This window comes from Chiloscyllium plagiosum, chromosome 37 (genome assembly GCF_004010195.1).
Source record: "Chiloscyllium plagiosum isolate BGI_BamShark_2017 chromosome 37, ASM401019v2, whole genome shotgun sequence".
In the NCBI taxonomy this organism is placed as follows: domain Eukaryota; kingdom Metazoa; phylum Chordata; class Chondrichthyes; order Orectolobiformes; family Hemiscylliidae; genus Chiloscyllium; species Chiloscyllium plagiosum.
The window spans coordinates 17,650,273-17,669,043 of NC_057746.1; the positions used below are offsets into that span (position 1 = coordinate 17,650,273).

Here is an 18,771-nt window from a genome sequence, read left to right on the forward strand (position 1 = left end):
TGCATTGCATGTAACTCATTGAGTTCAGCACTTACGGTATGTGCCTCACGGGCAGGGGACCTTGTCTTTCAGCAGACGCACTATGTCTAAATTCGTGTTAATTATGGTACAATCCACCGCAATGCAATAAAGCTGTCATACAAGATTCAGTGCTGATAACAAATATGTTTCGCAACATGGTATGAAGACGGGCGAATATTGCCTTCAATGCTTAAAATATCAAAAGTGCACCAAACTATATTTGGCAGAATGGTTCCAATTGAAAGTTATAACCTTACAAGTAAAAAAAAGGCAACTCGCAATTGATGAGACGCTGTAGTGATTGCAACTAAGTGAATCTTATTGGCTATGACATCCTTGATGGGGTTGTTAACCTGGGCCAATCAGGGACTGAATCGGAGCGACAGTCAGTGTACAATACACACGTAAATAATGGGTGCCTTGGTGATGGGGTACTGGCCTCTGTAGACTTATTACAGATTTCCATGATCACAAGAGCCCACAATGTTTATTGTAGAAAAGGCACCACCCTCAAGTTCTCGTCCAATCCTACACCATCCTGACCTGGAAATATATCACCATTCCTTTACTGTGATGCTCTCAAAATTCCGGAACTCCTTCTCTCACAGCATTATGGGTGTAGGTGCGCCTAGGAGATCACAAGAGTTGAAGGAGGAAATTTACCATCAGCTTCTCATTGGCAGTTAGGGGTGGGCAACAAGTCCTGGCCGAGCCACATCCGCTGAATGAAATAGATGCGAAAATGACATTTGCATCTCCGGAGATCACTAAAGGTATGGTGCAATTTCTGCAGCAGTATCTGTTTCATGTGGTAAGTATTTGTCACAGAATTGGCCATCAGAGAGCAAACTATCACTCCACAGTTTCATCGCAGAAACAAGAAGGGAAGTGTGCAGCTAATTCTATGGTGGGGATTGTAGAATGAGAAAGGAAACATCCAGGTTCAATTTGTTTGTGATTTGTCATATGTCTGTAGTAAGTACGTATACTGCCATCTTTGTGTAGAACATAGGAGTAGGAAAAGATCATTTAGCCCTTTAAGTCTGCAAGGCTGATGGGCCTGCCTCAAACATTATCTCTATATCTATTGATTCCATTAATAATTAAAAAGCCATCAATCACTCTCTTAGATATACAGAATGACTGAGGTTCTATAACACTCTAGGATAGAAAATAACTAAGATTCACCACCCTCTGAGTGAGGAAAATCCTAGTTATTACCTCTAAATGGCTTATCTTCTATTCTGAGATTGTGCCCCATGTTTCTAGACTTCACAGCCAGAGGAAATGCCTTTTCTGTATTTATTCGGACTATCTGTTTTAGAATTGTGCAATGTTCTATGAGTTTTCATTCTTCTAACTTGAGAATACAGGCCCAGTCTTCCAATTCACTCCTCATAGGATAGTTCCACCATTCTAGGAATTAGTCTGGTGAATCTCCACTGTGCTCCCTGTATGGCAAGTGTGTATTTCCATAGGTTGAGGAGGTGGGGTGGGGAGGATGGGGACTGTACACATTACCCCATTTGCAGGCAGACCAGTGTTTGACACAAGGCATCTTTGCTCCTATACTCAAATCCTCATGTGAAAAAAGCTAGTAAGTTGTTCACCTTACAGAGACTTATGAACAAGGGCACCCGGGTCCCTTTGGACACCAATGCTTTCCAATCTTTCACCATTTGAGAAATACTTTGCATCTTCGTCATCCTAACAATGTGGCTAATCTCACAATTACCCACAATTATATTCCATCCCCCAATCACTTACCCTCCCCCTCTTTAAATCAGCTTGAAACATCTTTAGGTCTTTCTTACAACTCACATAGCCATGAAGTTTTATATCATCTCAAATTTTGGGAATGTTACATTGAGTGACTACATCAAATGTGACTATTACACCTTTCCTCCTGTTTTCTGCCTGTGAACCAATCCTCAATCCATATAAATATATTATCCTCGATCCTATGTACATTAAGTTTTAACCCTTGTGAGACTTTATCAAAGGTATTCTGAAAGCCCAGATGCATCATATCCATTGCTACATTTCTTGGATCTTTGCATTATAATCTGGCCATAATACCACAAGGTCAGTGACTTCCATATTTCTCCTGGATATTCCCAACTTGTTTAGAGAATTTATGGTGGTGTAGTTTTGTCCTTATCTCTGAGCCAGGTGACTTGGGCTCACGTCCCAACTGCTTTAGAGATTTATCATAACATTTCTGAACAGGTTATTTAGAGGAAGAAAGATATTCTGTTTGTGTCTATGGTTCTATTGGAAGCCATTGGAGTAGTGATACCACCAGCTGAAACAGGATGAGGTTACCTGGGTTTTTTCACCCTTTCCATCAGATTTCCAGGCATTAGATGACATCAGGGAATGAAATTGTTCCAGGCACGAGAACAAGGAAAACTTCCAGTTTAAACCCTTATGCTTTATTTGGCATTCCCACTCAATCTCTTCACATTTGCAGCAATTTGTTGCCATCTAAATATATATTTATTTTAATGGTATTATCTGTATGAAATGTTTCAGATGCATTTGAAAACAGCCACTGACCAACAGTTGCCAGAAGCAATAGAGGATTAATTATGCCACTGAAAGTTTTATAAAGTCGGTGCCTAAAAAGTTCAAGGCTATAATTCCATTTAAAAATGCAACATTGTTATCCACCCGAACAATGGGGTGTACTTTTTCATTCACTGGTGTTCACTGCACAATACATCCTCCTAGCTAATTCATTCATTGGTTGATGTTAAATAAATGAATAATTGTTTAAGTTTAAAGTATGAATCAAACTAAATTTGGTATATATTGGAATGTATATATTAAGGTTTATTTTGAGCAGGGGAAATTTCCGTTCAACTTATTGTAATTTTCTCCAAAGTTCATGCCAACATTGTGAATGAAGTTCGTTGGAGTGAAAGTTAAGTAATTAATCTACAATGTGCTACCTATAATAGTACAGCCAAACAGTTAATTACAACATTTTTCTAGTTTGTAACTTTTTAATGCATTTAAATTCAATGTCGTGCAAACCCAAATTTAAAATGTAATATTTATTCAGTACCATTTCTCCTTTCAGTATTATCCTTGGAAACATGGCAAGATCATTGATGGTAAAATACTATTCGTACTTATATATGCTGATTTTTTTTTTATTCCTGAATTATTCATGTAATGCCAAATAGGCTATGGTGGCACTTTATACTTTGACAACACTATAAAATGGAATTGATGTTTAATCCTGATATGTGCAATGTGATGCATTCTGGACGGCCTTAGAAGGGAAGGACATGTACAATGAATAATAGGTCCCTTCAGATAACCCAGGAACAAATCAAGCTTGATGTACAAGATCCCTGAAAATGCCAACACAGGTAAATATGGTGTGAAAGAAAGCATACAGGACATTTGTCTTCATTAGTCAAGATGTAGTATATAGGTGCGAATAAGTCTTGTAACAACTTTATCTAACATTGATGGAGTACTTTCAGAAGTTCTGTTCGCTGCACTATCAGAAGGACGTGATTGCAATAGAGTGCAGAGGAGGTTCACCAGGATGTTGCTGGGATGAAAGGTTTCAGTTATAAGGTCGGCTGGGTTTGTCTTCCTTGGAGTGGAGGAGGCTGAGTGTTGGGGGAGGGGGGGTGTTCCTGATTGAGGTACAAAATGATGAGAGGCATAGACAGAGTAGATTGTGATAATCACTTCCCTATCACAGATGCATGTAAGACTGGAGGGTGTAAGTTTAGGGTGAAGCCAAATGGTTCAGAGATGATCTGACAGAAAAAAAAAATCACACAAAGTTGGTTGAAATATGGAATGTGCTACCTGTGAAAGTGACGGAGGCGGTTACAATCAAAACATTTAAGAAGCATCTGGATTAGTAATTAAAATGCCAGATCATAGTGGGCTATGTACCAAGTGCAGTTAAATGGATGTTTGATGTAGTATGATGTTTGCTGGTCAGCATAGACTTGGTGGGTCTTACGTCTTTTTTCTTCACTGTATGACTCTAAGTTAGTAAATGGTCCACAGCATTATTCACAGCCAGTTAGTGAACATGCTTATAGTACACTTGATAGAATAGCAATGCATTTGTCTGCTGCGGTTTCTGTACAAACTCAATCTCATTTTTATCCATTCTATAAGAAAGTCATGCGCTGCCACAAAAATGAATAAATATTTGTCAGTCATTAACATCTCACACGAAAGTTATTTATTTTGTATGCATATTTCCTGTCTAAACCTTTTTTAAAGGTTCATGTTTCCTATCAATATTCATTTTAAACAATAAATAAATGCAGAAAAGGACTCAGTAACCAGCTACTCAGTTTCTGTCATGCAAGCAATAAATTTTTTCTTTAACTGCTGTGAGCAAATCGCACAGACAATTTATAACTTTATTTCAATTTCATATCTAGTACCACTGCCATATATTTGATATTCAATATGAAGAAACCATGAATTATTTATCTCAGTTTTTTTCAAGAAATAAAAATATTTTACTCCTTATTATTTCGCAGCATCAACAATGATGGTCCTGAAAAGAAAAAAAAGATATCTGCATAAAAATCATACTTTAAACTTGGGATTGTACAATATGGGTGAAATGAACTGGCCATGCTAAACTGCCCATAGTGTTCAGGGGTGTATCGGTTAGGTGCATTAGTCAGGGGTAAATGTAGAGTAATAGGGTAGGGGAATGGGTGTGGGTTGGTCACTTTTCAGAGGGTCAGTGTGAACCTGTTGGGCCAAATGTCCTGTTTCCCCACTGTAGGAATTCTGTGATTCTAGTGTAAATGCTGAGTTAGAGTAAGGTTTTATAACAAAGCAATTGTTCTCAGTCACACAGTGAAGGATTTGAGATTATATAAACAACACCTACCTGAAGCTTTATGTTGTAGGAAGATGACAGTGACTGTGAAGGAAAACAGTGCCAGCACAATCACCCTTATGGCGATATGCAGTGGGCCCAGAGAATTCGATGGTTGTGTTTGGTTCCTCGCTGCTGGAAGGAAGCCAAGGTTATTGTCATTGTCCCTCTTCTCCTCACTTCCACTATCACCACAGCTATGACAATTATTGAATCCTTTTGCCCTCCAAAGTTTGAGTTAAAAATGCATCTCACTAAAATGTGACATTGGAAACTTGTCATGTCTACCTAGAAATTAATGACTGATGCAACAATGCTTCTCAATTGTAACCCATTTCACTTGCTGTTGCATCTATTAAGAAATAATATTGGTGTAAAACAAACCAGTCTCCTGCTCAACAACATGGATTAAGAGGATGCTGGCTTGGCTAACATTTGTGGTCCATCGCTTATTGCCCTGGAAAAGGTGGTGGAGAGCTGCTGTTTTGAACCGCTACAGACATTGCAGCATAGGCATCCATGATACTGCTGGGCAGCAAGGTTCAAGATGTTGATCTAGCAAAAGAGGAGGAATACAATTCCATGGGAAATGTAAGTGGGTTGGAGGAGAATTTGTAAGTAGTGATGTACCCATGCATCCAACGCCTTGTCCTTCTCAGTGGTAAAAGTCCCAGGTTTAAAAGAAGCAGGGTAAGGAGCTTTAATGTATCCAGTAGATGATATAAAATGCAGTCATTGTGCAACTGTATGGGGGGATAAATTATTGGCAGTGGATATGGTGCTGATCAAGTGAGATGTTTTGTTTGGATGGCACCCAGCTTATTGAATGTTATTGGGTCTGCACCCATCCTGGCAAGTTGAAAGTATTGCATTATGTTCCTGTTTCATTCATTGGAGATGATAGACACATTTTGGCAAAACGGGAGGTGAGTTAGTTAATACAAAATTCCTAGCCTCTGATCTGCTTCGGTGTGGACTTGTTGGGCTGAAGGGCCTGTTTCCACATTGTAATCTAATCAAAGGAAGTAGGAGTACACAGAAGAAGGAAATCAGGAGAGCAAACAGGGGACATGAGATAGCTTTGGAAAATAGGGTTAAGGAGAATTCAAAGAGATTTTGTAAATACATTAAGGCCAAAAGGGTAACGAGGGAGATAATAGGGCCCCTCAAAGATCAGCAAAGCAGCCTTTGTGTGGAACTGCAGGAGATGGGGAAGATACTAAATGAGTATTTTGCATCAGTATTTAGAAGGGCATGGAAATATAGAATGTGGGGAAAGATGGTGACATCTTGAAAATTGTCCAGATTACTGAGGAGGAGGTTCTGGATGTCTTAAAACACATAAAGGTGGATAAACCCCCTGGACCCGATCAGGTGTACCCTAGAACTCTGCCAAAAGTTAGGGTGCCTTGCTGAGATGTTTGTATCATTGATAGTCACAGGTAAGCTGCCAGAAGACTAGATGTTGGCTAATGTGGTGCCACTATTTAAGAAAAATGGTAAGGAAAAGCCAGGGAACAATAGACCAGTGAGCCTGACATTGATGGTGGGCAAGTTGTTGGAGGGAATCTTGAGGGACCGGAATTACATGTATTTGGAACAGCAAGTAGTGATTTGGGATAATTAACATGGCTTTGTATGTGGGAAATCGTGTTTTTTGAAGAAATAACAGAGGATTCATGAGGGCCGAGTGGTGGATGTGATCTACATGGACTTCAGTAAGGCATTCGATGAGGTTCCTCATGGAAGACAGGTTAGCAAGGTTAGATCTGATGGAGTACAAGACAAACTAGCCATTTGGATACAGAACTGGCTAGAGGGTGGAAGATAGAGGGTGGTGGTGGAGGTTTGACTTTCAGACTGGAGGCCTGTGACTAGTAGTGTGCCACAAAGATCGGTACTGGACTACTGCTTTTCATCATTTATATAAATGATTCGGATGTAAATATAGGAAGTATAGTTAGTACGTTTGCAGATGATACCAAAATTAGAGGTGCAGTGGACAGCAAAGAAGGTTGCCTAAGATTACAACTGAATCTTGATCAGATGGACCAACGGGCTGAGGAGTGGCAGATGGAGTTTAGTTTAGATAAATGTGAGGTGCTACATTTTGGGAAGACAAGCCAGAGCAGGACTTATACATTTAATGGTAACATCCTGGGGAGTATCGTTGAATAAAGAGGCCTTGGAATGCAGGTTCATAGCTCCTTCAAAGTAGTCACAGGAAGATAGGTTAGTGAAGAAGGCATTTGGTATGCCTTTCTTTATTGGTCAGAGCATTGGGTACATGAGTAGGGAGGTCATGTTGCGGCTGTACAGGAAATTGGTTAGGCCACATTTGGAGTATTGTGTGCAATTCTCGCTCATTTTGGAAAGATGTTATGAAACTTGAAAGGTTCAGAAAAGATTTACAAGGATGTGGCCTGGTTGGAGGATTGAGATACAGGGAGAGGCTGAATAGGCTGGGGCTGTTTTCTCTGGAGCATCGGAAGCTAAAGGGTGACCTTATAGAGGTCTACAAAATCATGAAGGGCATGGAAAGAGTAAATAGACAGGGTTATTTTTTTTTCCCTGGGGTGGGAGATTCCAAAACTAGAGGACATAGGTTAAAGGTGAGAGTGAAAAAATTTAACAGGGACCTAAGTGGCAACTTTTTCATGCAGAGGGTGGTGCATATATGGAATGAGCTGCCAGAGGACGTGGTAGAGACTGGTAAAGTTACAACAATTAAAACATATCTGGCTCACTATATGACTAGCAAGGGTTTAGAGGGGTATGGGTCAAGTGCTGCAAAATGGAATTAGATTTACGACATCTGCCATGCACAGGTGAGCTGGCCTGAAGGGTCTGTTTCCGTACTGTATATCTCTATGACACTATGACTCTAGGGTCGTCTCTATATTGGCTATATATATGAAAAATACCATGCACTCCAAATTAGTATGTTTTCAAAGTAAATTTAATCTAAACTGCTGGAAACAAAATGAGTGATGTAACTGTCCTTTACTCTATTGTCCTTTCTCAAGGGAATATAATGGAATGGGCCTCAGCGCTGCACCAGATCTGAAGAGGATTCAGTAGACAGAGAATATCACATTTGGATTAACACATTTAGTGAGGTGCAGGAAAAGATTAGGGCAGATATCAGGAGGCCTTGATTAGTGCAGAGCATCACGTATTCAAAAACAAAATGGGTGGCATGATGCTGGAATCAATAAGAATTGATCAGTTTAAATACACTGCAGGAAGGTAATGTGGTTAATATGTTAGAATGATAGGATCAAGTCGATACAGGTGAGAAACTCTCTGTCTCTGAACTCTGATGGGACCTAACAATGAAACGTCCTGCATTTTTATTTTCCTGTGACTTCTATTAATTGGAATGATAAGGGCACCAGATACATGGGAACACAACCATCAGCAAGTTCCCCTCCAAGCCACAAGCCATCATGATTTGGAAATATATCACCACGTCTTTACTGTCTCTGAGTGAAAATGCTAGCGCTCCCTCCCTAACAGCACTGTGGGTCTCCCTGTACCACTTATTTTTTTCCCCAATGGCGCTTAGATGTTGCTTAGGAATCAATACATAGCTTTGAAAGGCCATTCTTTCATGATGACCAACTTGTCCTTAAAATGTCAAAAATCACAAAATGATAGGTTGTAGTTCAACAGGTTTATTTTGAAAGCACAAGCTGACTCCCTGACGGAGGAACAGCACTCTGAAAGCTAGTTCTTCCAAATAAACCTGTTGGACGAGAACCTGGTGTTGTGTGATTTTTAACTTTTTCCACCCCAGTCCAACACTGGCATCTCCACATCATCTTTAAAATGGACAGCAGCGACATCTTTTCCACCATAATTAGTGATGGGACACAAATACTGACCTTGGAAGTGACATCCACGATCCATGAGAAAGGTATGTCATTACCAATTTTTAAAGACTTGAACATTCCATATGTATCTTGATTTTTTACTTACATTAACACACAGCCTTGACCTTGTCAGAGCTGCCCACCCCTCAATTTGTATTTAAAATGTAAACTTTAAAAAGGCTAATTTGGATCCACTGTTTACCTGAGTTTAACCGGAGCAGAATGGAAGTAGATATTTGAATGAATCGAAAAACATCACATTGAAAGATTTTGAATTCTTGGGAATTTTACACTGTCAAAAGTAACAGGATGGTACTAGAGAGTATCAATAGATGTCAGAATATCAGAAGAGGTTGATCATTCAAGGCTGCAATGAAGATAATTTTCTCACTTCATTTTATGTGAACATTCTCAATTCTACATGAGGGCTGGGTATGGATGAGGTCCCATTGAGAATGAGAGAGCGAGAATGGATAAGGGTCTTGTAGTGCAGTGGTGGTGTCCCTACATTTGAGCTGGGGGGGCAGGGTTCATGTCCCATCTGTTCCAGAAGTATGTAATGACATCTCTGAACAGGTTGCTTAATCGCTTTTCCCTACAATCAGTAGACGTGGAGGTACTAATCAAAGGATCTTGGGAATAAGATGAAGTGTAGTTTCTGTAAACATTTCTACATTGATAAAATTGAATGTGGGGAAGACACAGAGGACGCATATGGTCAACTCAAAATGTTATTCTTGTTCTGGAAATGTTACACACGGAAAAGACCATTCAGCCCGTCGTGTCTTCACCATGAACAAGTCGCCTATTCCAATCCCACTTCCAGGATCTGCTGTGGAGCTGTAACAGATTACACCACATCCACAATCTTTTAAAGGGGTTGAGGGTCTGCTACAATCAAAAAACTGAGGCGGCGAATTTCAAGCACCCAACAACGATTTGAAACATGCTGAGTTTTCACGGAGACTCTATTTCTTAGGTTTTGTTTTTGTTGCCCAGAGGTGCTTATGTCCTGCATAGAATTTAACACATAGACTTGACAGACCATTCTTTCATGATGACCAATTAATCTTGAAGATATTTTGATATCAGCTCATTCCGAGAGGCTATTAACTTGAGCCCTGTCTCCCTGGTCCAGAGATAAGGGCGATACCACTGCCCCACAAGAACCCCACTCTTCAGATTTCAAACTTACTGTGTGCAGCATGCTCACCTGTCACAATAAGTGTTGTTCCTTCTCCATAATATTCACTGTTTGAGACAAATTCCACTTTACAGTAATAGGTCGCCTGGTCGCTCAATGTCACCTTTGTTAGTTGAATCCAGGCGCCCATCTTTCCATCGATTTTCTGCCTGTCTGGCCCAATGACCCGGCCTCTGTATTGTGCTGAGCGGTTGCAAAGCTCGGTTCCTCCTTTACTGTCCCTGAACCACCTGAAGACACTTGGCCCATTAGACCCTTCATAAAAACAGTGCATAGCGGCTGTGTTCCCCTCGGTTATATTCATAGATGCCGGGCTTTGAAGAACTTTGGTGTTCGCAGCGCTCATTGCTGTAAAAGAATAAACACTGTTAAAGTGAAATCTCTCTGTGTGGTTAGACATGTTCAAACTTCCACTCCTCAAGTTCCGCATTGAAACACCAACGTCACGATGTGAGCTCCCCAAATTCATTTGTTTGTTTTAAGACAGTAACAGCTTAAATAAGCAAATAGATCTCCTGCTCTAATATCTGTCAAGGATATGCCATGTTTTCAAAATTAGCTATTTAATATTTAAATAAATTTGTTAGCTCGAAAATATACAAAACACATTATCACATGAGATTTAGAAGCAGATTTGGGCTATTCTGCCCATCTCGAAGCTACTCCACCATTTTAAGATGGCTGATGTGTTTCTCAACCCCATTCTCCTCCCTTCTACCCATAACCATTGATCCCCTTACTGATATAGAACTTACCTATCTCTGTCTTCACGGTGCTCAATGAATTGGCCACGAAAGTCTTCTGAGTTCCAGATTCACTATCCTGCAGCTGAAGAAATTCCTCCTCACTTCAATTCAACAGGACCATCCCTTCACAGCGAGTCTGTGCCCTAGAGTCCTGGTCTCTACGACTCGTGAAAACAACTTCTCCACCTCAATTCAATCTATCAGCATTGTGTAAGTTTCAATCAGCACCCCCATTCATCCTTCTGAACTCCATGGACTCCAAACCCAGAGAGCTCAACGGCATACCATTTGACAAACCCTACATTCCAGGGATCATTCTTGTAAACATCCTCTGGACCCCATCCAAAGCGAATTTAAAATTAAAGTCGAGAATATGTAGCTTACATCCACATTCCGGAAGTAACGGACGAGTAGAAAAGCACTCTTCAAAATTGTCTCCACGTCTACTCTATTCAGGCCTATCAGTATTCTATTGGCTTCAATCAGATTCCTATCCACATCTCATCGTCCTTCTTAACTCTGTCAGTACAGAGTCACCTGGACTGCTCCTCATATGACAAACCCTTCATCCTAAGGACCGTTCTGGTAAACGTCCTCTGGACCCCATCCAAAGGGAATTTGAAATTAAAATCGGGTATATTCTGGAAATAACAGGCATGTTAAAAAAAACTCTACAAATTGAGAGGAAATGCACTATATTGATCGCTTCATGATAATGTCAATTGCAGCATGCATTCAACAGAGAAAAAGTAGATGGTGAGACTCAAAGATAGAATTGATCTGAGTTTTTTTTTCTCAGTCTCTGGGTAAGCGACTGCTTTAAGTGTGTTGCAGCAACTTTCATTCATTTGTTGATTTTCTTTATATTGGTTATTTTGGCTTTTGTAAAGCGATTATAGTGTTTCCTCCGGACCTTTAACAGTATGTAAACTAGGTGATATGTTAACTTTCTGTCACTGCTTAAAACAGGCGATATCAGATCTGGCACAGTTCCACAGCTTGACTTAATTCGTTGCCTTTCTGTTTTAACAGGGGACATTGAGTTTGGCTGTAAAACAGATTCCATCCACTATCCTCCTGTATATATTATTGCCAGAAGACACATCTTCCTCACGAGGTTTAAGCGTAACCCACTCCACTTTTGCCTGGAAAACACCGCAACGGTCTTCCCTGCTTACTGTTTGCTTGATGCTAGCACAATGAAGCACTGCAGTTCGTTATTTACGAACATCATGTAGTGGCGTGAATCAATTGAAAATGATATTCTTCTGCTGAAGTTTACAGATTATAGCAGCCCCAGACCAACCGACCACATTGCTGTTTCTCTTAAGGTTTGAACATTCCATATGAAGCTTGATTTCCTACTTCAATTAACACACAACGTTGACCTTGTCAGAGCTGGCCACCTCCCAATTCTTTTTTTAAATGTAGTCTTTAAAAAGGTTAATTTGAAAGCACTGTTAACCTGAGTTTAGGATTAGGAGATCCTGAGCAGATTGCAAGTCGACTTTGGAAGAATCAGAGGCAGTTACTTTGAAAGATTTTGAATTCTTTGAGATTTTACACTGTCAAAAGTCACAGGATGGTACTAGAGAGCATCTTTAGGCATCAGAATATCAGAAGGGGCTGACCATTCAAGGCTTCAATTAAGACAATTTTCTCACTTCATTTGTGAATAGTCTCAATTCTACATGAGGGAACGGCTGTGGATGAGATCCAATTGAGAATGAGAGAGCTAGCATGCATAGAGGTCTTGTGGTGCAGTGATAGTGTCCCTACTTTTAAGCCAGGAGGCTTGGGTTCATTTCCTACCTGTTCCAGAAGTAGGTAATGACATCTCAGAACAAGTTGCTTAATTGCTTTTCTCTACAATCCATGTAGATTGGAGGTATGGAGGCACTAATCAAAGGATCTGGGGCATAAGATGAAATGTAGTTTCTGCAAACATTTCCACATTGATAAAATTGGGTGTGGGGAAGACATAGAGGAAGCATATGGTCACATTGAAATGTTATTCCTGTTTTTTACAGTTTTTTTTACAGATTATGTTACAGTGTGGAAACAGGCCCTTCGCCCCAACAAGTCCACACCGACCCGCTGAAGCGCAACCCACCCATAGCCCTATATTTACCCCTTACCTAACACTACTTACAGATTACGTTACAGATTTTGATTGAACTCTGGAAATGTTACACACAGAAAAGGCCATTCAGCCCATTGTGTCTTCACCATGAACAAACCTCCTATTCCAATCCCAGTTTCCAGGACCTGCTCTGGAGCTGTACTGATTCCACCACATCTACAATCTTTTTATAGGGGTTGAGGGTCTGCTACAATCAACAAACTGGGGTGGCAAATTCTAAGCACCCAACAACGATTTGAAACAATTTGAACTGTCATGGCGACCCTTGTTCTTAGTTTTTTGTTATATGCTGCATATAATTCAACATATAGACATAAGAGGCCATTCTTTTATGATGACCAATTCATCTTTATTTTGATGCCAACTCATTCAGAGAGGCTATTAACTTGAGCCCTGTCATCTTCGCCGGGAGGTAGGGACCATACTACTGCCCCACAAGAACCCCACTATTCACCTTTCAAACTTACAGCGTGCAGCATGCTCACCTTTCACAATGAGTGTTGTTCCTTGTCCATAATATTCACTGTTTGAGACAAATTCCACTTTACAATAATAAGTCGCCTGATCGTTCATTGTCACCTTTGTTAGTTGAATCCAGGCGCCCGTCATTCCCTCGATTTTCTCCCTGTCTGGCCCAATGACCCGGCCTCTGTATTGTGCTGTGCTGTTGCAAAGTTCGGTTCCTCCTTTCCTGTCCCTGAACCACCTGAAGACACTCGGTTCATTGGATCCTTTGTACATACAGTGCATAGCGGCTGTGCTCCCCTCGGTTACATTCATAAATGCCGGGCTTTGAAGAACTTTGATGTTCCCAGTACTCATTGCTGTAAAAGAGCAAACACTGTTAAAGTGAAGTCTCTCTGTGTGGTAAAGTATGTTCAAACATCCACTCCTCAAGTTCCACATTGAAACACCAACATCATAATGTGAGCTCCCCAAATTGCTTTGTTCGTTTTAACAGACAGTAACAGCTTAAATAAGCAAATAAATCTCCCGCTCTAATATCTGTCAAGGAAATGCCACGCTTTCAAAATTAGTTGCTTAATCTTTAAATAAACATGATATTTCATCACATGTTAAGACCGTGAGGTCGAAGATCAGATTCAGGCCATTCAGCCCATCCCTAAGCAACTCCATCATTCCATCATTCCTGATATGTTTCTCAACCCTATTCTCCTACCTTCTCCTTGTAACACTTGATTCCCTTACTAATAAAGAACCTACCTATCTCTATCTTGAAGACACTCAATGACTTGGCCACCAAAGCCCTTCTAAGTTCAATAGATTCTTTCTGGCTGAAGAAATTCCTCCTTGTCGCCATTCTAAAGGGCCATCCCTTCACTAGAAAGTTGTGCCCTGGATTCTAGTCTCTCTCACTAGTGACAACATCGCTTCCACTTCTATTCTCTCCAGGCATATCAGTATTAGTTTCAATAATAGCCACCCCCATCCATCAGTACAGAATCACCAATACTCCTCATATGGTAAACCCTCCATCCCAAGGATCATTCTTGTAAAGCCCCTCTGGCCTCCCTCCAAAAGGAGTTTGAAATTAAAGTCGGGAATATTCCAGAAATAACAGGCATGTTTAAAAAAAAACACTTTTCAGCCCATCGTGTCTTTACCATGAACAAGCTGCCCATTCCAATCCCACTTTCCAGGAAACACGATAATCGATTTATCACAGAAAGGAATCCTAGCATCCCTACAGTGTGGAAACAGGCTATTTGGTCCAACAGGTTCACACCAACCCTATGAAGAGTAACGCATGCAGGCCCATTCCCCCAAGCCTATTATTCTCCAGAAGCAAAAATAACAAAAAAAAATCAACAAGTGAATGAGCTTTGATATGGCATATTAAAGGCAGTAGCTTATTTTTGGCAGAATTGCATTATTTTGGTCATTCCATTTGTGTGCACTCAGCAGAACCAATGTAGGATATAAGACTGTATGATAGGATTAATCAGAGTTTCTTATTCCCGTCCCCTCGTTAAACTACTGCCTTAAATGTGCTGTAGCAAATCTCTTCATTTATTGTTTTTTTGTTGTTTAATACATTGTTCTGAGAGGTAAAACTGCAACATTTCAACTGAGAATTAGCTCGAGCAAACTTACTTTCTTTCCTTAAAGAAAGCTAAGATGTATTTTGTTTTGAAAAATAAAGTTTGTTTTAAAAATCTTGGCAGTAACAACCAAGCCAGAAGAGATCATCCAGTCAAGAGTGTGCCTGTATAGCTCATTTTGTATTGTGCACATGTACTGCATGTTTAATATAACCTCTATGGAGTGAGTCACGGTGTTATAGAATCATGAGGGATACCTTTCTCTTAAGATGTAACTTTCTCATTTGACCTACTATCTTGATTGAGGTGAATGTTCTTCCCCAGCTTGTTGTCAGTTAAATCTAACAGACCTTGGAAGCCGTGGAATTAGGAAGGGAAATGGGTCTTCTATCACTCATAATCGGGACACGTTATTGTGGATCCCACTAGTTAATGTTAACCTGGCTGGCTTGTGGAATCGCCTGTGCTGTGAAAAGAAAATACTAGTGGGCACTTGAGTAACAGAGCCAGATCCACACTTAATGCAAGTGCAATGGCTGGTTCTTGTGGCACAGTGGTAGTATTCCCGCCTCTCAGCTGGGTTCGAGTCCCACCAACTCCAGAGATGTGTCAGAACATTTCTGAAGAGCTTGGCTTTTTAAAAAAAAATCCATGGTGGTTGGAATGTTGCTTAGTTGCACGATGGCACTTAGAAGGAATTGGTTTAACTCAGTTGGTTGAGTTGTTGGTTTACAGAGCTATGTGATGCCAATGGCATGGATTCAATTCCCATCACTGATTTGAGGTTACTGTGATGGAGTCTCCTTCGCAACCTTTTCCCTTGCCTGAGATCTGGTGACCATCAGGTTAAATCACCACCAGTTGCTTCTCTCAAAATGAGAGCAGCCACTATGGTCTGGTAAGAATATGGCAGCACAACAACACTTTGAGTCATAGAGTTGTGCAGCATCAAAACCGAGCCTTTGGTCTGATTTGTCTGTGCTGACCAGATATTCTTAATTAATCCAGTCCCATTTGCCAGCACTTGGCCCAGACCCTTCCTATTCATATATCCATCTCGATGCCTTTTAAATGCTGTATTTGTACCAGCCTACGCCACTTCTTCTCATTCCATACATGCAGGACCCTCTGTGTGAAAACGTTGCTATTTAGGTCCCTTTTAAATCTTTCCCCTCTTACCCTAAGTCTACACCCTCTAGTTTTGGACTCTAGGCAAATACCTTGGCTATTCACCCTATCCATGCCCCTCATGATTTTATTAACTGTGAGGCAGATCGATCATCCGTCAGCCTCTGATGTTGCAGGGAAAACAGCCCCAGTCTATTCAGCCTCTCTGCATAGCTCAAATCCTCCAACCTCAGCAACATCCCTGTGAATATTTTCTGAACCTATAGCAGAGAGACCAGAACTGAATGCAGTAGTCTAAAAGTAGCCTAATCAATACTCTGTATAGCATAAGATGACATACCAACTTCCAAATTCCATACACTGACCAATGCCTTCTTCACCAACTTGTCCACCTGTGACTCCACTTTCACATAACTATGAATCTTCACCCCAAGATCTCTTTGTTCGACCATCCTCCTCAGGACCTCACCATTAAGTGTATAAATCATAGAGTTGTACAGCAAAGAAACAGACCCTTCACTTCAATTAGTCCATGCCGACCAGATATCACAGAACATAGAATGTTACAGTGCTGAACAGGTCCTTCACCCCTCGATATTGCACTGACTTGTGAAATTAATCTGATGCCCATCTAACCTACACCATTCCATTATCATCCATATGCATGTCCAATGCCCATTTAAATGCTGTTAATGTCGACGAGTCTACTACTGTTGCAGGCAGGCAGTTACATGCCCCGACTACTCTCTGAGTAAAGAAACTACCCCTACTATCGGTCCTAAATCTATCACCCCTCAGTTTAAAGCTATGTCCCCTCATGTTAGCCTTCACCATTCGAGGAAAAAGGCTCTTATTGTCCACCCTATCTAACCTTCTGATTATTTTATAAATCTCGATTAAGCCACCTCTCAATCTTCCTCTCTCCAACGAAAACACCCTCAGTTTCCTCAGTCTTTCCTCATAAGACCTTCCTTCCATACCAAGCATTATCCTAGTAAATCTCCTCTGAACCATTTCCAAAGCTTCCACACCTAGAATGCGGTGACAGAACTGTATGCAATACTCTACATGCAGCCTTACCAGTGTCTTGTACAGCTGAGGTATGGCCTTGTAGCTCCAAAACTCAGTCCCCCTCACAATAAATGCCAATACACCATGCGCCTTCTTAACAACCATATCAACCTGGGTGGCAACTTTCAGGGATTTATGAACCTGGACACCGAGAGCTCTCTGTTCATCTACACTGCCAAGAAGTTTTCTTTAGCCCAGTACTCTGCATTCCTTCCTGTTACTTCTTCCAAAGTGAACTATCTCACACTTTTCTGCATTAAACCCCATTTTCCACTTTTCAGCCCAGCTCTGCATCTTATCCCTGTTCCCTCTGTAACCCATAACATCCTTTGGCATTATCCGCAACTGTGCCTACCTTAGTGTCATCTACAAAGTTACTAACTCATCCTTCTATGCCCACCTCCAGATCAATTATAAAAATTACAAACAGCAGTGGCCCCAAAACAGATCCTTGTGGCACACCACTGGTAACTGAGCTCCACGATGAAAATTTCCCATCAACCACCACCCTCTGTTTTCTTTCAGCTAGCCAATTTCTGATCCAAACCACTAAATCACCTTCAATTCTGAAACTCTGTATTCTGTGCAATCGCCTACCGTGTGGAACCTTATCAAATGCCTTACTGAAGTTCATATTCACTACATCAACCACCTTACCTTCATCCCCCTGTTTTGTCACATTCTCAAAGAACTCAATAAGGTTAGTGAGGCATGACCTACCCTTCACAAAATCATGTTGACTATCCCTAATCAAAGTTATTCCTTTCCAGATGATTATAAATCCTATCTCTTATAACCATTTCCAACATCTTATCCATAACTGAAGTAAGGCTCACTGGCCTATAATTACCAGGATTGTCCTGACTCCCCTTCTTAAACAAGGGAACAGCGTTTGCTAACCTCCAGTTTTCTGGCACTATTCCTGTCGACAATTGTGACATTAAGGTTGAAGCAAAAGGCTCTGCAATCTCCTCCCTGGTTTCCCAGAAAATCTGAGGATAAATCTCATCCGGCCCATGGCTCTTATCTATTTTCCGACCTTCAAAAATTGCTAAAACCTCTTTTTCAACCTCAATCCCATCTAATCGTGTAGCCTGTATCTCCGTATTCTCACTATCATTTCCCTCTTCCCATGTGAATACTGATGAAAAGTAATCATTAAGCGCTTCCCCTATGCCCTCAGATTCCACACAAAACTTTCCACTACTGTCTTTGATTGGCCCAAATCTTACTCTAGCCATTCTTTTATTCCTGATATACCTATAGAAGGCCTTAGGGTTTTCCTTGATCTTATCCACCAACAACTTCTCATGTCCCCTCCTGGCTCTTCTTTGCACTCTCTTTAGATCGTTTCTGGCTAACTTATAACTTTCAAGTGCCCTAACAGCCTGTCACACCTCATCCTCAAATAAGCCTTCTTCTTCTTCTTGACAAGAGCTTCAACATCTTTAGGAAACCATGGCTCCCTCTCTTGATAACTACATCCATGCTTGATAGATATATACTTATCAAGGACCCGCAGTAGCTGTTCCTTGAGTAAGCTGCACATTTCAAGAGTATCTATCCCCTACAGTTTCCTTCCCCATCCTATGCATCTTAAATCTTGCTTAATCACATCATTATTGCCTTTTCCCCAGTTAT

General features: G+C 40.8%; 1 protein-coding gene across 1 annotated transcript; it reads right to left on the bottom strand.

Annotated features, from left to right (window-relative positions):
- Positions 1-4,500: 4,500 nt before the first annotated feature.
- Positions 4,501-13,690, bottom strand: LOC122541243 (signal-regulatory protein beta-1-like). Its single transcript, XM_043677859.1, has 4 exons — positions 13,354-13,690; positions 9,989-10,327; positions 4,913-5,035; positions 4,501-4,567 (listed from the first exon to the last, which is right to left on the bottom strand). The coding sequence occupies exons 1-4, from the start codon at positions 13,688-13,690 to the stop codon at positions 4,530-4,532; spliced, it is 837 nt and encodes a 278-aa protein (XP_043533794.1). The 3' UTR covers positions 4,501-4,529.
- Positions 13,691-18,771: the final 5,081 nt, after the last annotated feature.

What these genes read in the sequence shown, in the direction of transcription:
- LOC122541243 (XM_043677859.1), bottom strand. Translation starts at nt 13,690, where the DNA reads ATGAGTACTGGGAACATCAAAGTTCTTCAAAGCCCGGCATTTATGAAT. An exon ending in AACAACACTTATTGTGACAG is followed by an intron (nt 5,036 to 9,988) that starts GTGAGCATGCTG and finishes GCTTCCTTCCAG; the next exon opens with CAGCGAGGAACCAAACACAA. An exon ending in CCTACAACATAAAGCTTCAG is followed by an intron (nt 4,568 to 4,912) that starts GTAGGTGTTGTT and finishes TTTTCTTTTCAG; the next exon opens with GACCATCATTGTTGATGCTG.